Raw genomic sequence first — 18,124 nt, 5'->3', positions numbered from 1 at the left:
AAGGCCCCGGGGCTCCGTTACTGGAATTCCTTCCGTGGATGTTTATAAAACCAAGATGTTGAACCGCCGCCCGTCATTAAATGTTTGTTTGTTTTGGGTTTTTGTTTTCCCAAGGAACGATTCGATTTTTCTCAGCCGCGGTCACGGCAATCAGCGCCCGGATTTTGTTGCCAGACCTCTGAGGCGGTGGGGTGGAGACGCCTGAAATGTTGAAATCCTCCGAGGGTAGACCCGGGTGGATTGGTGATAATTATCCCGGGCGTTTAGCATGCAGCGTGTATCGGGACTCCCATTTTGCACATATCGGCTTCGGTAATACCTGCTCTGAGGGCCGACCTGCAGCCGAGCATTGCTTTTGAACCGCGAAGGTGCTCCTGCTGACACGGGTCAGGAAGGCAGAATTTAACAAAGATCTGAGAAACGGAACGCGCCGAAGTCATTTTCCATCATTTTTGATCCGGCCGCTCTGGGCTCGTCTTCTTTTTTAATTTCTTCTCGTAAAAGCGACGGGATTTTAATAGGCGATATCCAAGTTATCGTCCGCTCCCTATATCGCACTGGTACCAATCTTCAAATGGTAATTAATTTTCCATTCTTGAAGACACAGGAAGTAAGTGAGATTATACCTCCGTGTCAAAGACAATTCGGGGTTTTGCCATGTTGGACATTTAATTTACAGCGTTTCTGTTGAGGGGGAGAACATTTAATGGATTTACTCGAGATCATCCCGAGAGGTAGCGGTATGCTTCGTCTGTTTCTGGCCGGAAAACGCGGTGATGATTCATCTACTCTGTAACGATTGACTGCATGATAAATCGGCGCTCCTGATCCTTGAGTTTTATGAACCTATAATGATGTCACGGGGCGTCACGATGGCTCCTTCACTCTTCCAGTCGAAATCGGTCGCTTTGCTAAGACGATGATTGCTAATGTTTAATTCGTTGGAAATATGATCACTGTTGCAAATCTGACAATTAATGGCTGTTTTCTGTTTGTGTGTGTGTGTGTGTGATGGAAGAATTTAATTTTGTTTTCCTGCAGCAGTGCATCATCTGCATAAAAGCAAATATTACACTCGTCACTTCTGGTTTGAGTTTCCTTCCTGTTCTGTTTCCTTGGTATCTTCCAACAACAAGTGTCAAATGGAAGCTTATTTTTTTTACTTTATCCTTTGATTATATGTGTGTGTGTGTGTGTGTGTGTGTGATGGAACAGCTCGAATTGATGTGTACCTACAGCAGTGTATCGTCTGCATAAATGCTAATATTTCACCTGACAGTTCAGGTTTGAATTAGCACCTCGTTTGTTAGCTTGGCAACTTGAAACAATAGCATCAAGTGTAAATGGAACCTTAATTTTGATTTTATCTTTTCATTATTTATTTATTTCTGAGCCTGCGTGTGTGTGTGTGTGTGTGTGTGTGTGTGTGTGTGTTTCCGTGGTGTATGTGTGTCTGATGAAAAAGCAACAACAATAAGTGTCAAATGGAACCTTATTTTTAATTGTATCTTTTAATTATGTCTTTTCGTGTGTGTGTGTGTGTGTGTGTGTGTGTGTGTGTGTGTGTGTGTGTGTGTGCAATGGAAGAGCTTTAATTGATGCATGCCTACAGCGGTGCATATCCTGCTTAAACACAAATATAACAGCCAGCGCTTTATGTTTGAATTAGCTCCTCCTTTGTTGCCTTGGCAACTGCGAACAACGACAACAGGTGTCAAGTGGATCCTTAATTTATATGTTCAGACTTTATGTGTGTTTGTGTGTGTGTGGTTGTGTGTGTGTGTGTGTGTGTGTGTGCGTGTTTTAATTGATGCATACATACATCAGTGCATCGTCTGCATAAATGCAAATATTACACCTGACACTTAAGGTTTGAATTAGCACCTCGTTTGTTAGCTTGGCAACTAGCTTATTATTTATTTATTTCTGCGCGTGCACGTGTGTGTGTGTGTGTGTGTGTGTGTGTGTGTGTGTGTATGTGTGTGTGTGTGTTTCCGTGCTGTGTGTGTGTCTGATGGAAAAGCAACGACAATAAGTGTCAAATGGAACCTTATTTTTAATTGTATCTTTTAATTATGTCTTTTCGTGTGTGTGTGTGTGTGTGTGTGTGTGTGTGTGTGCAATGGAAGAGCTTTAATTGATGAATGCCTACACCGGTGCATATTCTGCTTAAACACAAATATAACAGCTAGCGCTTTAGGTTTGAATTAGCTCCTCCTTTGTTGCCTTGGCAACTTAGAACAACGCCAAGTGTCAAGTGGAACCTTAATTCATAAGTTTTGACTTTATCCTTTAATAATTTATGTGTGTGTGTATGTGTGTGTTTTAATTGATGCACACATACATCAGTGCATCGTCTGCATAAATACAAATATTACACCCAGCCCATGACCTCCTTAGTCGTTGCCTTGGCAACTCTCACCATCGATTAAAAGCGTCAAACGGCTGGCAATTCCTCGGGTTTTCCGGCCTGACGACCAATCAAAATCCGCGTCGCCGCCGTATCCCGTTCACCCCCTCTCACATGTTCACGCAGCGCCGGCCTGGTGCCGCTCCACGTGGCGTGAAGTCTTCACGAACACATTTCAAGCGGCGGCAATTAAAAAGGGTCCTCTCTCCCGTTCAAGGACACTTTTATGGCGTCGGGGAGAAGCCGAGGAACGGGTTACGTTCCAATTACCGAGCCGCCGCTGTAGCACCTGCGCCGCTCCACCTGAGAGCGTCCTTCCTCCTCCTCCATCCACTCCTCCTGCGGCCTCTTACGAAACAAAAGACGTCAAGATTGGGGTTTTTGAGCCCCCGACGTCGACGTCGGCGTGTCGGCGTTTAGCGCAAACACACGCCGGGACCGTTGGTTTTCATTCAACGGAACGTATTCACAGAGTGTGTGTGTGTGTCAAATCAGCTCTATTATAGGGTTTTACTTCTCAAATAAAGCTCACTTAAACTGAACCCTGTCAGTGAAAATAAATGTCACTGTACTGGTATTATTTTCTTCCTCGTAGTTTATCGGCGTAGACGGATCAGTTTTTACAAGCCTTTAATTTTCACCGGTCTCGGCGAAAAATCGTTTTCATCCGCGATGAGAATCTCGGCGCAAACATTAGTCACTGGTCTGGATCTGGAAAGCAAGCTGTCACCGAGAAAATTACAGATTTATTCTGTGTGTGTGTGTGTGTGTGTGTGTGTGTGTGTGTGATGATGATGATGTAGTTTTCCGACAGCTCTGGTGCGAGAGGCCGGGTTCGCCCTCGCCAGTCCATCGCGGAGCCGCGTACGGAGACAAACAACCGTTCACGAAGCCGGAAAACCCGTAACCTGTTCTGATCCGTACCTACGCGCTAACTCGTGTATATAGCTATTGTCCCAGAAGTCTTTTGTTGCCATGGAAACGTCAGAAAAGTCAATTCACAGTTGCCAAGTTAAAAAAAAAAAAAGGCAGCTTAATGGTCACGGTTACACAGTTTCTGCTTCTCCGCCCGTAGATTTCACCCGTTCCGATTTTTTTTGAATTTCTTTCCGAGTCGGAGCCGAAGCGCGGCGAGCGCGGAAATTCCCGACGGCGCCGCATTTTCAGACAAACGCGTGAAAAGCGGGAGAAAAACCTCTTGAAGCCAGAATTGATACCTGCGCTCTGCAAAAAGAGACGATGCAAATATTCATTTCAACAACAATGCTGAAGTAAGAGTAAGAGTGTATAAATAAAAAGAACGCTAAAATAACACATCCTAGATCTGAATGAATGAAATATTCTTATTAAATACTTTTTTCTGTGGATAGTTGAATGCGTTGAAAACAAAATGACACAAAAATGATCAACGGGAAATGAATGTATGAACCAATGGAGGTGTGGATTTGGAGTCACGCTCAAAATGAAAGTGGGAAAACACATTTAAGTCAAAACGAGTCAAAATGAATCCGCGTTGCTTCTTAAGTGGACAGAAGTGTGATTGACTCGGAGTTACAGTGTTTTGTTAAAGTCTTCCCTTTATTTTTCCGGGCAGAATATATACATCTAAAAAAAATCGTGCAAAAAAAAAAAAAAGCTTCAGAGGCAGCTAGCGTTATCTTCCCCGCTTCAACCATCATCGCATGACTCTTTGATGGGAACGTCTTGGCAGTATTTGTGTGTATGTGTGTGTGTGTGTGTGTGTTTTGGGCTGCCTCCTCAGTGACCCCAGGCAAGTTGCTTTGATAGTTTCACCCCTCCACCACCGCTACCGCTCATCCCCAACACACCCCCGGTATCCGCCAGGCTGCCGCAGCAGCGACTGTAAGAACTTTACTGGCGCATTGAAACCCCCCTCACTATTTATCTTTGTTGTCACACACCCAAAGTTATTGCACACCATCAGGTAAATACTGCTGCGAGAGGCTTTTCTTTTCCAGGGCGCGCATTTTTTTTTTTGGGTCACGTTTGCGATTCCAGTGAGAATATTAGCCCGAGTCCGCGAATTACACCTTTTTTTTTTTTTTTTTTTTAATTGTCTCTCGCCTTCTGTTTCCCCTCTACCTCGCTCAGATCAAGTGCGGAACAGCTATTTCATCGGGCTGGATGGTTCCCTGCGTCTCGTGCTGGCCAACGGCATGGAGGTGTCCCTGCAGACGGAGCCCCACCTGCTGGCCGGCACCGTCAACCCCACCGTCAGCAAGAGGAACATCACCCTGGCCTTGGACAACGGCCTCAACCTGGTGGAGTGGAGGCAGAGGAAGGAGCAAGCTCGCGGCCAGGTCACCGTGTACGGACGCCGGCTCAGGGTAAGCCGTGGAAATAAGTGTCCTTGGGTTTTTTAAATAAATGAAAAAAAAAAAAAAAAAAAAAGGCAAGGTGACTGCTGATCCAGGGAAACTTGCGATCTCTTTAAAAAAAAAAAAAAAAAATGCATTTAAACGCAGCTCTTTTTTTTTTTTTTTTTTTTTTTTTTTTTTTTTTTACCGAATCCCAAACCCACGAGGGTTTCAGATAGCCGGACGTTCAACCTCTTCCGCGCTCTTCCGTCCAGTCTCTTTCTTGCGCCGCGGCCTTTGCGAGATAACGTGAGAAAAAGAAACGCCTAAATTTCAAGCGAAATCAGAATTTCCCTCCGTTCTGTTAAAAGCTGTTTTTTTTTTTTGTTTTTTTTTTCCTCCTGGTCAAAAATGGACTATTATACTTCCTATTTTTTTATCAGGCCCTCTGGCAGCTGTATCTCAATTATGGAGACCTCGTGCTTTTTCTTAAACACGCATTGGGTCTGAATAGAAACCTATCTGGAATGACAATGTCGATGAGAAAACAATGGAAATTGCAATTACAATGGAGATTATTGATGATTTTTTTTATTTTTTGCATGAGGTTGAATTTGACTTGCGCTGCCTCACAGCGAGAAGCTCTCAGATTTGGGGGTCCAAAAAACAAAAAAAACTAACACACAGGAGGCAAAATTGTCTGGATTTGTGAACAAGTTTTATGTCGCGATATGAAACGTTAGCGAGGCAATGAATGGTCGCACGTGTTCACGTGTGACCCGGGTCTAAAAATCACATCACGGAGGGGGTGGAGAACCCAGATGTGAGCGGTTACCCGCTAACTAAACCCGCACGGATCATTGGTCCGGGATAAACGACCCGACCCTAACAGGTATTCAATGGGGCGCCAATTAAAAGACATCCGTTGAGATCGTCCGGTTTTGTTTGCCTTGGCTCGGAAAAGGCAAACAACAGCTTTTGTTAAGTTGTCCGCGTTCTCCGGCAAAGCTAATGGGGAGGTGCCACTTTGTCTGTCATTGGATGTTCATTTAATGGCCCCCGCTGTCCCTTCGGGAGTGAAAGCTTCTAATGTATGTTACAGACAACGGCCCCGAGGGCGAGATGGGAAATGGGAGCAGCCTAATGGCAAGAACAGGGGGGGATGAACAGGGCTGGAATCATTGAGCGACCTTGAGTGGCATGTCAAGTGATATTATGTGGGTGGCTGGGTGAGTGTGTGGCAACGCGGGGGAGGAATCTTGAACAAGAGGCCGCTGATGCATGAGGGAAGGGACAAGGCGGACAGGCGGCGGAGGAGGCTCTATATTCATGGATCTTCGCCGAGTAAAGATCATCCGTCACAGTCCGACTTTGTCGCCCGGCGCTCGGATCGCCGTCGGGTTCATGAGGCCGACGGTTTACCTTGTCTTCGGGAAGCGCGTGGCGTTCCACCTCGCCCCGCCTCCGCAGGGGTATGTTCGTGATTTATGGCCGCGGGGGGGGAGGGGAAGGGGGAAGGCGCGACCGTCTCTCCATGGAAACACGTCCCGCCTCTCGGATCGACCGGTTTGCCTGCCGTGGTGGATCCTCGAAATTAGAAATGAAGTTTTATCGCCTTGTTACGCGGGAAACCGACGAAGACGAAATCCCGAAACGTGGCAGGAGAATCTCATTAGATCGGATGTCGCCGTTGCGCCGGACAGTTTCTATCACGAATATTGGATTTTTTTTAATTGGCCGGCTTTTAATTCCCATCAATGTGGGCAGATTCCTTTTTTGAGAGCAAATCTCCATTCAGACTTCCTGTGAAAGAGCACGAAAAACACCGAATCCGATGTCCAATGCTCTTTCACCCAAGAAGAATATCACAGCGCCGAAGCTATTTACTTTAACAGATGGCCGCCTAAGAGCTATAATAGTAATTTCACATTCGCCAGTAATTTCACTCGTGTCACCGCGGCTCCACGCAGGAAGTATAAATAGCGGATAAGATCGCTCACCTTTTCTTATTGTTACTGCCTCTGGCATCGGGGTCAGATTGCCTCCGAAGCCTTTTTCGCGAATCTGTTGCTTTTAGCGTAAAGTAACCCCTGCAGTCGGGTATCGGTGACGTTAATTGCCCACGATGTAATTGTCCCGAGGACCCAAGAGTGGTTCTCTCACCGTGAGATTGAAAAAGGCGACGCTCCTTGCTGAACCCCCCAATGCTGCCAAAACAGAAGCGGCTTTATGTATCGTAAACTATAGAGCGTATAAAGAAATAAGTTGTCTATAAGCCGCAGGTGTCCCCGTTGAAACATGAGATATTAACACACCAGGGTGTTACCGGGAAGATTTTTTTTTGTCAGAACAGATGCCGCATCAAAATTCATTTCTGCGTGTCTTTTTCAGGTCCAATTAGCGCAAAATGGGCGGATCTGAAGAATTATCGAAGAAACAGTTTCATTTGTCCACTTTGACGGTGTTGGAAGCTACCGTAATTACCCTAGAAAAATACATACCGTAATTACCGGACTATTGAGCGCACCTCAATATAAGCCGCACCGGCTAGCCGATCGCTATCTCGGGCTTCCTCCTGCGCACTAAAACCGTCAAAGTCGTCGTCTTCGGTGTCGGAGTTGAACGGTCTCAGAATTTCCCGGTCATTTCATCGGTCCGATGTGACGAGGAGAAATGTTTTAGCGGCGTGAAGCTCGTCAGCCACCCCAAAAAAAAAGTCCATATATTAGCCGCAGCGTTGTTTACGTGAAAAAAGTCGCGGCTTATCGTCCGGAAATTACGGTAAATTAGCCGCGTCGTTGTAAAAGTCTCAAAGAGTGTGAAAAAAGTAGCGGCTTATATGCCGGAATTTACGGCAACATAAAGTAACGGGGAAAAGACAAATCATTCAGATACTGTTAAAAAGCTCCAACAGTTTTAGCTTTGACGCACATTTCAAAGAGCAGTTGTCATCGCGGTTGTTGGACAAAACCTGGCTACGTTTTGGTCTTTGCTAACATCAGACGAGTCAAGTCGAACTTTTACGTTTGCGCCGAATGTCGTCCTTCCGCCTCGACCGAGAGACCAAGAGAAGGACGGGGAGACGGAAGGCAAGGTTGCCACGGAGACGGAGTGAGTTATGAGTGTTTGGGAAAGACGGGAACAAGATTTCATGCTCGTGATAACAGTAGCACTAGCAGCTACATGCTAATAGCTAGTATGAGCCAATATTATGCATTAATATATAAATAGGCCAGAGGTAGAACAGTCCTCGGTGTCTTTCTGCTCATTTGAACAACGGTTGGCGGTGGATTTTGCGGAAATCAAATGTTTTTAAAGTATCCAATGCTCTTTGCGTGAGCGGGCCAGATTTTACATTAATGCCTTGTTGAATTCCACATAAATACATGCGGTTATGAATGAATTCTTCCGTCGGTGGCCCTGAGATACAGCTAATTTATTGTAATTAAAAGAGAGAATATGATCTAATCACCCTGTGATTATAGTTTCTCTTTCCCTGAAGGTCCCACTTCAGAACAACAGTGGAGCGATTCTTCTTGGTTATTAAAACATACAAGTCTGTTTATGCCCATATTTGGCCTCGCGTTTCTTCCCGACTGATTCATCTCTCTGTCCGGCAGGTTCACAACAGGAACCTGCTCTCGCTGGACTTCGACCGGATCACCAGGACGGAGAAGGTCTACGACGACCACAGGAAGTTCACGCTGCGGATCCACTACGACCACGCCGGGCGGCCCACGCTTTGGGCGCCGAGCAGCCGTCTGAACGGGGTCAACGTGACCTACTCGCCCGGGGGGCACGTGGCGGGCATCCAAAGAGGCACCATGTCCGTGCGCATGGAGTACGACCAGAACGGCAGGCTCTCGTCCCAAATATTCGCCGATGGTAAATCCTGGAGCTACACCTACCTGGAGAAGGTACGGATGTGAGCGTTTCATCACGGGATGAAAGTACAATAATAGATAACATTAAAAGCTCCGACAAACCAAGCAGCGCTACTCAGATCAGGACCCGACACTCCTGGTTCGATTCACAAGCTCCTCCGGGTGTTGTTGAGCAAGACCCTGAACCCCTCCTTGATGGAAATACAGAGGTCAAAGTTCAAGATGTTGTGCTGTATGCATAACAGATTGTGACTAAATAATAATAATAATAATAATAATAATAATTATAATGATAAGTAATTGAAATGATAGTAATAATTAGATCAATAATTAAAAAAAAATAATAATAATAATAATAATCGTTGAAATAATTTAAATAATTTAAATAGTAATAATAATAATAATAATAATTAGAATAACAATAATAATAATAATAAATATACTGCTCAAAAAAATAAAGGGAACACTTGAACAACACACTGTAACTCCAAGTCAATCACACTTGTGTGAAATCATAGTGTCCACTCAGGAAGCAACACAGATTCATTTTGACTTGTTTTAAGGACATTACATCAAAGTTGGATCAGCCTGGAGTTTGTTTTTACACTTTAATTTTGAGTGTGATTCCTAATCCAGACCTCCATGGGTTGATACAATTGATTTCCATTGATCATTTTTGTGTGATTTCGTTGTCAGCACATTCAACTGTGTAAAGAGCAAAGTATTTCATAAGAATATTTCATTCATTTAGATCTAGGATGTGTTTTTTAAGTGTTCCCTTTATTTTTTTGAGCAGTGTATTTATTGTTCTAATTTAAGGTCATTCATTCATTCATTATGGGGCCTATCCCAGTTGTCATTGGTTGAAAGATGGGGTTCACCCATCTTTTGAGCAAACCTCAATATAAGCCACACCACCTAAAAATAACTAGATAAATATATGTGTACATAAATAGCCCGCACTCTTGTTACATGAGATATTTAAACAGAAACATTTTCTTTTTTACTATTAATTAGATACATACCGGTAGCATCCACAAATACAAACTGGAAATGCTCTTTTTTCCAAACAGTGCCTGTAACATGGCCGATGAAAAAGATGAATAATAAATAACACAAGGAAATGTCCATCCATCCATCCATTTTCTAATGATTACGTGTTCAAAGCGTTTGAAAAAAAGTAGCGTCTTATAGTCCAGAAATTACGGTACAACCATTCACCCTCTCATTCAGACGTCATATAGCGACACACAGTTGAGTCATTCATTCACACGTAGGGTCTCCAGCGAAGCTCTCGCGTATTTTTGTATTTCGGGAGGAACCCGAGGAACTCGCTCAGACGGGGAGAACGTGGAGACTCCTGTCAAAACCGAACCAGGAACCCTCTTGAGGTGAGGCAGCGGCGCTAACCGCCTCACCTCAAAGTTAGCTAGCGCCAAAAAGCTGCCGGGACGTGAACGCACCGGCGCGAGAACCCTTAAGGCTGGATTTATCTTGCTTTCCACCGGCATTTTTTCCCGCGCCGCCTTATCGGTCTCCGGCTTCGATACCATCAGAAATGTAATTAAAAGCTGTCGCTGCGGCGCGGCGGTGCTACCAAAAGTCAGCTGGCAAAGTTCAGCCTCGACATGGCTCCGAGGAGAGCAACAGTGAAATGTCACGTTCCCCAGCGCTAATTGCGGGGCAGACTTGATGGGGTGAAGTTGAGGCGCGGCGATTCTCCAGCGCGACGCGTGATGAGATAATGCCAGACAGTCAGCGCGCCGCTCCGACGTCGACGGTTCACCGATAAGTTCCGGAGATCTCAGCCGAAGTCGCTTCCCCGTGGGTTGAAAGGCTTGCGAATCCCGATATCGGGAGAAGAATATGAGTAGCGTCAACAGCGGGAAGTAAAATTTCATTTGTTTTTGTCAGAGGTTTTACTTCGCTTGAAATTCACGGGCATGAAATGGAATATGACCAAACACTCGTATGTGTGAGCTGTAATTCTGTTTTAATGGCCTTTTTTAGACATGAAAGGAGTCAGATTTTTAATAATCCTTGTGTTATTTAATATTATTTTTAGGACTCTATGAACGTTCATGCGCAGAGCAGAACTCTAACAGTCGCGGTTGATTTATGCCTAAATAATTAACGTCTGGAAAAATCCCTCCAATGGTATCCCTCCTCTCTTTCTTTGCAGTCCATGGTGCTGCTGCTCTACAGCCAGAGGCAGTATATATTTGAATTCGACAAAAACGATCGACTCCACTCGGTCACCATGCCCAACGTGGCACGGCAGACCCTTGAGACGTCCCTTTCCGTCGGCTACTACAGAAACACCTATCGGCCTCCTGAGGGCAACGCGTCGGTACTCCAGGACTACAGCGAGGAAGGCCAACTCCTGCAGACCACCTACCTGGGCACGGGCCGCAGGGTCATCTACAAATACGGCAAGCTGTCCAAGCTGCTGGAGATCCTCTACGACACCACGCGCATCGGCTTCTCCTACGACGAGGTGGCCGGTATGCTCAAGACGGTGAACCTGCAGAGCGAGGGCTTCACCTGCACCATCCGCTACCGCCAGATCGGCCCCCTGATCGACAGGCAGATTTTCAGATTCAGCGAGGAGGGCATGGTGAACGCCAGGTTCGATTACGTCTACGACAACAGTTTCCGCGTCACCAGCATGCAGGCCGTCATCAACGAGACGCCGCTGCCGATCGACCTGTACCGCTACGACGACGTGTCCGGCAAGACGGAGCAGTTCGGCAAATTCGGCGTCATCTACTACGACATCAATCAGATCATCACCACGGCGGTCATGACCCACACCAAGCACTTCGACGCTTACGGCCGGGTAAAGGAGGTCCAGTACGAGATCTTTCGCTCGCTCATGTACTGGATGATGGTGCAGTACGACAACATGGGGCGCGTGGTGGCCAAGGAGCTGAAAGTGGGCCCTTACGCCAACACCACGCGCTACAGCTACGAGTACGACTCCGACGGGCAGCTCCAGGTGGTCTCCATCAACGACAAAGCTCTGTGGAGATACAGCTACGACCTGAACGGCAACCTCCACCTGCTCAGCCCCGGCAACAGCGCGCGCTTGACGCCGTTGCGTTACGACATCAGGGACCGCATCACCCGCCTGGGCGACGTCCAGTACCGGATGGACGAGGACGGGTTTCTCAAGCAGCGCGGAAACGACCACTTCGAGTACAACTCGGCGGGCCTGCTGGTCAAAGTGTACAACAAAGTGAGCGGCTGGACCATTCGGTATCGCTACGACGGCCTCGGCAGGAGGGTCTCCAGCAGGAACAGCGCCGGCCACCATCTGCAGTTCTTCTACGCCGACTTGTCCAGCCCCACTCGGGTCACCCACATGTACAACCACTCCAGCTCGGAGATCACCTCGCTGTACTACGACCTGCAGGGGCACCTGTTCGCCATGGAGCTGAGCAGCGGGGACGAGTTTTACGTGGCCTGCGATAACATCGGCACCCCTCTGGCGGTGTTCAGCGGGTCGGGCCACATGATCAAGCAGGTGCTCCACACCGCGTTCGGGGAGGTTTATCTGGACACCAACCCCTCTTTCCAGCTCGTCATTGGCTACCAAGGAGGCCTCTACGAGCCCCTGAGCCGACTGGTCCACATGGGCCGAAGGGACTACGACGTCCTGGCGGGCCGCTGGACAACTCCGGACCACGACATCTGGAAACGCCTCAACAGCAACCACATCGTGCCGTTCAACTTGTACATGTTCAAGAGCAACAACCCCCTGAGCAACAACGAGGAGATAAGATGCTACATGACAGGTAAGCTAACGGAAGCGACCTCCGTTTTTCTAAATGTTCTACACGCCCGCGTTTGTTCCGAAGACATACTTCCTCATGTCTCTCTGATGGCAAATCCAGGTTATTTAAGCTTCAAGCTTTTGGAGCGGGGAGTCTTAAATAGAAAATGAAATGAATCATTCCGCGTGAAATATTTATCCGCCGCGCGTATATAAATATGCATCACAAGAACCTTCAAAATAATCGAAACTTATATGTTTTCAGTATGGGCCTGTGGACAGATGTTCAACCCGGTCCCACCAGAGGCATCAATAATAAATGTTTCTTTTTATGGTGCTGAAATTACACGTCAAGCGGGAGGAGAGGGTTCGTACTCCCGTGCGAAAAGCGCCGCTGCTCGCAGTGCAGCAAATCTCGCTGTTTTCGGATTTTTTTTTTTTTTTGTCAGCCGTTAAAAAAAAAAAAGGGTACCGCGCACTTCTTGGGAGCTATTAGCCGCTTAGCTGTAGCACATCAAACACGTTAATATATTCGTATTCACGCCGCCGCCGCGGTTGACATATACGTTTCAGCTTGAGCTACTCACTGTCCTCGAATTGCCGTAAATCTGCCGGAGAACAATAAGAGGTGATAGCGTTCGGTGCTCGGCGCGTCAGTGTGCAATAGGCGCCGCTGAAACGGTGAGCAGACGATGATAAGGAGGAGCAGAAATAGAGCCGGCGTTGGCAGAGCCGTGAGGTAGCGCTAACAGCTGACAGCGGGGTTTATCCAGCAGGACACGGCCGGGATCCATGGAAGATCTGGCAGATCATCCGACAATTACCGTTCTGTTAGCTTTGAGTCTCCGACGTCTCTGACTTTCCGGGTTTTTTTTTTTTTTTTAAAGAACCTTTCACTTTTCCTCGACGCCCCCGCGCCCACGTTAAACCGCATCGGCGGTCGGACGTTTGTTCGCCCCTCGGAAAACTTATGAGATCTAAACAACTCGCGCGGGAATGGCGAGCCAAATCGCAATCCCGGCCCGTCGGCTTCGCGCGGGATCACCTGAAAAAGATTATCGGCGTCGGTTTGGTGTCGTGAAGTTGGAAAGGCGAAACGGAGCTGCCGGGTGTCTTTCGTCTGCTCGCCCTTTAGCCTTAGCAAAGCAGCGGAAGTCACAGAGGTCAGATTTACGAGTCCCGCTTCCGACGCCGCATTCGCCTTCCCCCTCCCCGCCCGCCGAATCCATCCATCCACCATTTGTATTCACCGAGGAGCGAGTCTCGCCGGCACAGAAATGTCAGCGTGAGTGATGAAAACCCCACCTGAATTCAGATGTGACCGTTCAGACCGAGGTCGCCTCGGAAATAATCGGGGAAAGACGCGGCCGGGTCCCGAGACGCTTTTGAGAATTCCCCGCGAGCCGCAAATTATCTGCCCATGACTGTTTTGCCCCCCCCCTTCCCTCGCAACCCCCCCTTTTCTAAATTTGCCTCCGTCTAGCATAGAAAGCACACCCTGAGCTAAAGCATGCCCGATAATAATAATCAACAAATAGCCATTACCGCCACAAAGGGGTATAATTTCAGCGGAGGCTTTGAGCTTTGGGGCGTTCTCTCACATCCCTTTCCAGAAATGTGTGGCAGGTAAATGGCGGGGAAAAAAAAAAAACATCCCCGGCGAGGGGAGTTGAGCCGAGGAGACGCATGTAGCGGCTAGCAAAAACTCGGCGCCGACGACGTCTTTCTCTTCATAAATAAAAAAAAAAAAAGAAACAATCGGCATCAGGCGCGTTTCATTCACAAATTGTTTAATTCATATTTGTGTTCGGGTGAAATCAAAGCTTGTATTTTCTTTCTGTTCAACAAAGCCATTAAACTGCCAAACAAAGGAGCTGTTCAGCTTCACAGGCCGCCGTTTTGGAGCCAACTGGCATTTGAATGCTAAGTAGACTTTTAGATATACTGCCTCCGCGGTGATTGATAGCGCTGACATTTCCATTCCTTTCACTAAATTACCGAGGTCCTTTCATTGTCCTTTAACAAAATTCTTATTTAAGAAGAGCATTGTCAGGCGCCGGAATGTGCCACCGCCAATCCGTGACAAACTTGCCCCCCATGTGTTGGGAGCAGTGATTCAGCACACACACACACACACACACATCGATGAACCAATAAACAAATGACTCAAGCAATGCCGGCTTTGCTTGAAGTCCTCAGCCTGCTCTGTGATATTCCGAATTAATGACAACGTATCACAAGGGACGGCGTTAGCAGCTATAGCGGCGCCTCGCCGTCGTACAATGAGCCGCATTATCATGCCGTTGCAGACGCATCGCCTTCCTCCGTTTTTTTTTTTTTTTTTTTTCCCAGCATCTCATTAGAAAAGGAAATATTGCCACAGAGAAAAAAAAAAAAGAAAACCTGCTGAGTGTTCAAAATACCTTGAGCCTGAGTCTCGGCTTCTTCGCGATGGCGCGTAATTATCCAAGGCGCCGCAGACCACCTCAGATGTCGCCCGCCGTTCCTCGGGACCCCAGCTGGGTGACATTATACGGCACCTGCAGACATGAGTCATCGCCGGCATCTCGAGTGTTTATTGCGACTCGTCCTCTTTCACGCGCGAATCGGGTCTTCGGGGCCAAGTGAAGAGTATTTCAAGGAGACAGCCACTCGACGACTGAATGTCAAACTATTAATATTAATTTCAAACGGCTGCCGGGAGTGTTCGCGCCCGTTGTCGCGCGTTCGCCTCACCGTTGTCTGTGGGTTCGCTCTCCGCAGATGTGAATAGCTGGTTGGTGACCTTTGGATTCCAGCTGTACAACGTCATCCCCGGCTACCGCAAGCCCAACACCGACACCATGGAGCCCTCCTACGAGCTGGTCCGCACCCAGATCAAGACGCAGGAGTGGGACAGCACCAAGGTACGGTAAAGCCGACGCCCTCGCCCGTCGGGACGGCGCTCTCCCGACCCTGCCGCTTACGTGGGTAGCAAAAAGACATGCTCTGCGTAGCCACGATCCCGCAGGAGCTGCTTCTATCAGGCCAAAACACGGCGGGGCGAGGAAGGTCCCAACCCCCTGGTTCTCATCTCGGGGAACGGGGTCAGACTAAACAGCCCTTGTAATTGTCCTGCCATTAGGGAAATTCACTCTCCCTTCCCTCCACCGCCGGCACATTGATTTCATCTCAGCCTTACACCCTCGGCCAAGGTCTGAGAATTAGCAGACATGCTCTGATTCCCGCATTTATCAACCCCTTTCAACCTCGCCTGAACTCACCTGAATTATTGAAGAGGCCACCGTTGTTTTCGGGGGGCTTCGGTTACAGCCGGACAAGTGAATGCCACCCATCGAGAGGCTTCGGGTTGGTGTTAAGTGACACCCCGGCCGCCACCTGAACCCGCCCTCGCTGTTTGCCGCTGTCAAAAGATGCGTCTGCTCTTCGTAGCCTGAAAGCAAGGGTGACGATCCCATATGGGGGTCGACTAAAATTGGAAGCTATGATCTGATCCGCGGCCGTTATTGAAGCTTGCACGTTAAGCCGGCCGTTCAGTCAAAAGCAGATGATGCTTTCCTGCTCGAATATGCAAAATTTAAGCTGATAGCACGCACATCCTCGGCTTATTTCGCCGTGTTACCTCATTTATTTCTAAACGCGCGATCGGTATGCTTACGAAGGAGTCCCCGGCCCGTGGTTGCCCTCTCCCGCTGCGCTCCCAAGCGAGGTTTTTTCAAAGATATTTCGCCGTGGATATCGCGCCGGAAACAAGAGCCGGGAAGCGTAAAAATACGTTGTCGGTTCGCCGTCGTCCGAAGTGCAAAACAAATAGGAGTGGAATTCCCAGCCGTGTCCTTTTGTACCGTCAGCTCCGCCTCGCGGGACCGACTCCCGCGTCCGACTTACGTTTTCTACCGCGCGCCGAATCCCTGAACAAAGTGTCAAGTCATGCTTTATTTATACGCCGCCGAATCACAACGTGTCTGTCTGATGGCGTTTTCCACGGAGAGCAGGTCCGGACCAGGCTTTTTCAAATGATCCGCAGAACCCGTACATTCCCACAAGCGCAGGGAATTTATCACCTGGAAGCTTTGGAAGGGATCAGGGCTCAGTGTGGAAGGCCTTCTGTTTCAACCAAGAAACATGTTGTTGTCATTCTGTTATCTACTTTTTTAATAATTTCCTTCTCATCCTGCTTATTTTTATCCTTGTTATTGTCTTCGTCCTTTTAATTTTCTCTTCTATTTATATGTATATTCATATTTATTGTTGTTGCGCTGCTGTGACAAGCGAATTTCCCCTATGGGGATCAATAAAGTGTTATCTTATATTATCCTAGATGGCAAGAGAGTGATATCAATGTCTGGGAGAGACGGCTACAAATGATCTCGTGCTAATAATAACAGTAGCGCTAGCAGTTACATGCTAATAGCTAGCATGTTACAATAATACTGCTGGGACCATGCTGAACGCCTGCGGGGCCACTACCCCTTTTTGCGCCGCCGTCATTTGAACAACGGTCGGTTGTCGCTAATCATAGCAGTAGCGCTAGCACAGGGGTGCACACACCTTTTCACCGTGCGAGCTAAAAACACAAAGCAAAACCTATATTTATGTTTAATTATTTTGAGAATTCTTTATATGTACCCATGAACCCATATCGCACAATACTACATTTTTTGCCGTGACTCAGCCAAGGAGGTATAGACAGTAGCTACTAGAGTAGCTTGCTAGAGTTTTATAGCACTTAGCACCGTTGTAAGCGCATGCGCGGTCACCCATGTGTCAGAAAAGGTCAGATGTCAGACTGGCTGTGACAAATTTAGTGATCAGCTGGTCTATTTTTTTAATACCATGCGATTGACAAATGCTACCTTTGCGATCAAGCGCTAGATCGATGTACTGGGCTTCCCTTTGCTAGCAGTTACATGCTAACAGCTTGCATGTTTGGCTTACTGGACAGAACCTACCGACACATTTCAGCTCAATCTGTGCTTTAACACTCCACTTCAGGAAGAAGAGCTTTTCTCGGTGTATTCAGACAACAGGGGATCCAGGGACCATGCAAGTTTTCTCCATTTCTTTATTGATTTGTTTTTATTTCTTTTCAGATACAATCCCTCGTGGCTCACTTCGACTCCCACGGCGTAAAGCTACTGGTTATCGAACCTTTATCGACCAGCAAGAGTATTATCAGCACTCTCGAGGATCCGAACACAAATTAAACACAATAAGATGAACAGAAATAGATAAATAAAGATAATAAAATATGGTGGTTGCCATAGTTACCTGTGAAAACAGCCAGTTGGCCAGTGAGATGAGATCTCATGATGTTATTAGCGAACATACAACCATTCGTTCACACGTTCATTCACAGTTCGGCGTTCGAACCTCCTGCATGTTTTTGGATTGCTTGTGGAAATCAGAAAACCCGAAGGAACCCCACGCGGAGACGAGAGGAACATGACCTGCAAGAAAAGAAAAAAGAAAAAAAAAAGAAACAGAGTAGGGACCTTTTAGCTGTGAGGCAGAAGGACTAACCACTCTTTTTTTTTTTGTTTTTTTTTTTCTTTAAACCAGCTTAAACAAAGTTTTAACATTTCCAAGAAATAATGCAACTGTAAGGGTTTAAAAAGCCCGAGCGCCCCAGAACCCGGGCTCCTATCCTCCCCCTTTAAGAGAACACCTCTGGAATAATTAATGTAAACGATATGCAGAGAAAGGTTGAGATAATTAGCCTTAACTCCTTGTATGA

The 18,124-nt window shown here is 47.2% G+C and overlaps 1 protein-coding gene across 1 annotated transcript in view; it reads left to right on the top strand.

Moving 5' to 3' along the window:
• The window catches only part of tenm4 (teneurin transmembrane protein 4), a 191,243-nt gene that overhangs the window by 170,118 nt on the left and 3,001 nt on the right, over window positions 1–18,124 (top strand). Inside the window, exons 28-31 of the mRNA XM_086164949.1 lie at window positions 4,523–4,758; window positions 8,349–8,645; window positions 10,795–12,409; window positions 15,151–15,293. Of these exons, the coding sequence (XP_086021075.1) occupies window positions 4,523–4,758; window positions 8,349–8,645; window positions 10,795–12,409; window positions 15,151–15,293 (2,291 nt within the window). The remainder of the gene's footprint in view (window positions 1–4,522; window positions 4,759–8,348; window positions 8,646–10,794; window positions 12,410–15,150; window positions 15,294–18,124) is intronic.

Source organism: Fistularia commersonii, chromosome 18, assembly GCF_037954325.1.
Source record: "Fistularia commersonii isolate RoL2024-O1a breed Wild chromosome 18, RoL_Fcom_v1.0, whole genome shotgun sequence".
NCBI lineage: Eukaryota > Metazoa > Chordata > Actinopteri > Syngnathiformes > Fistulariidae > Fistularia > Fistularia commersonii.
The sequence above is the reverse complement of the archived record's forward strand: the minus strand, read 5'-3'. Positions and strand labels throughout refer to the sequence as shown.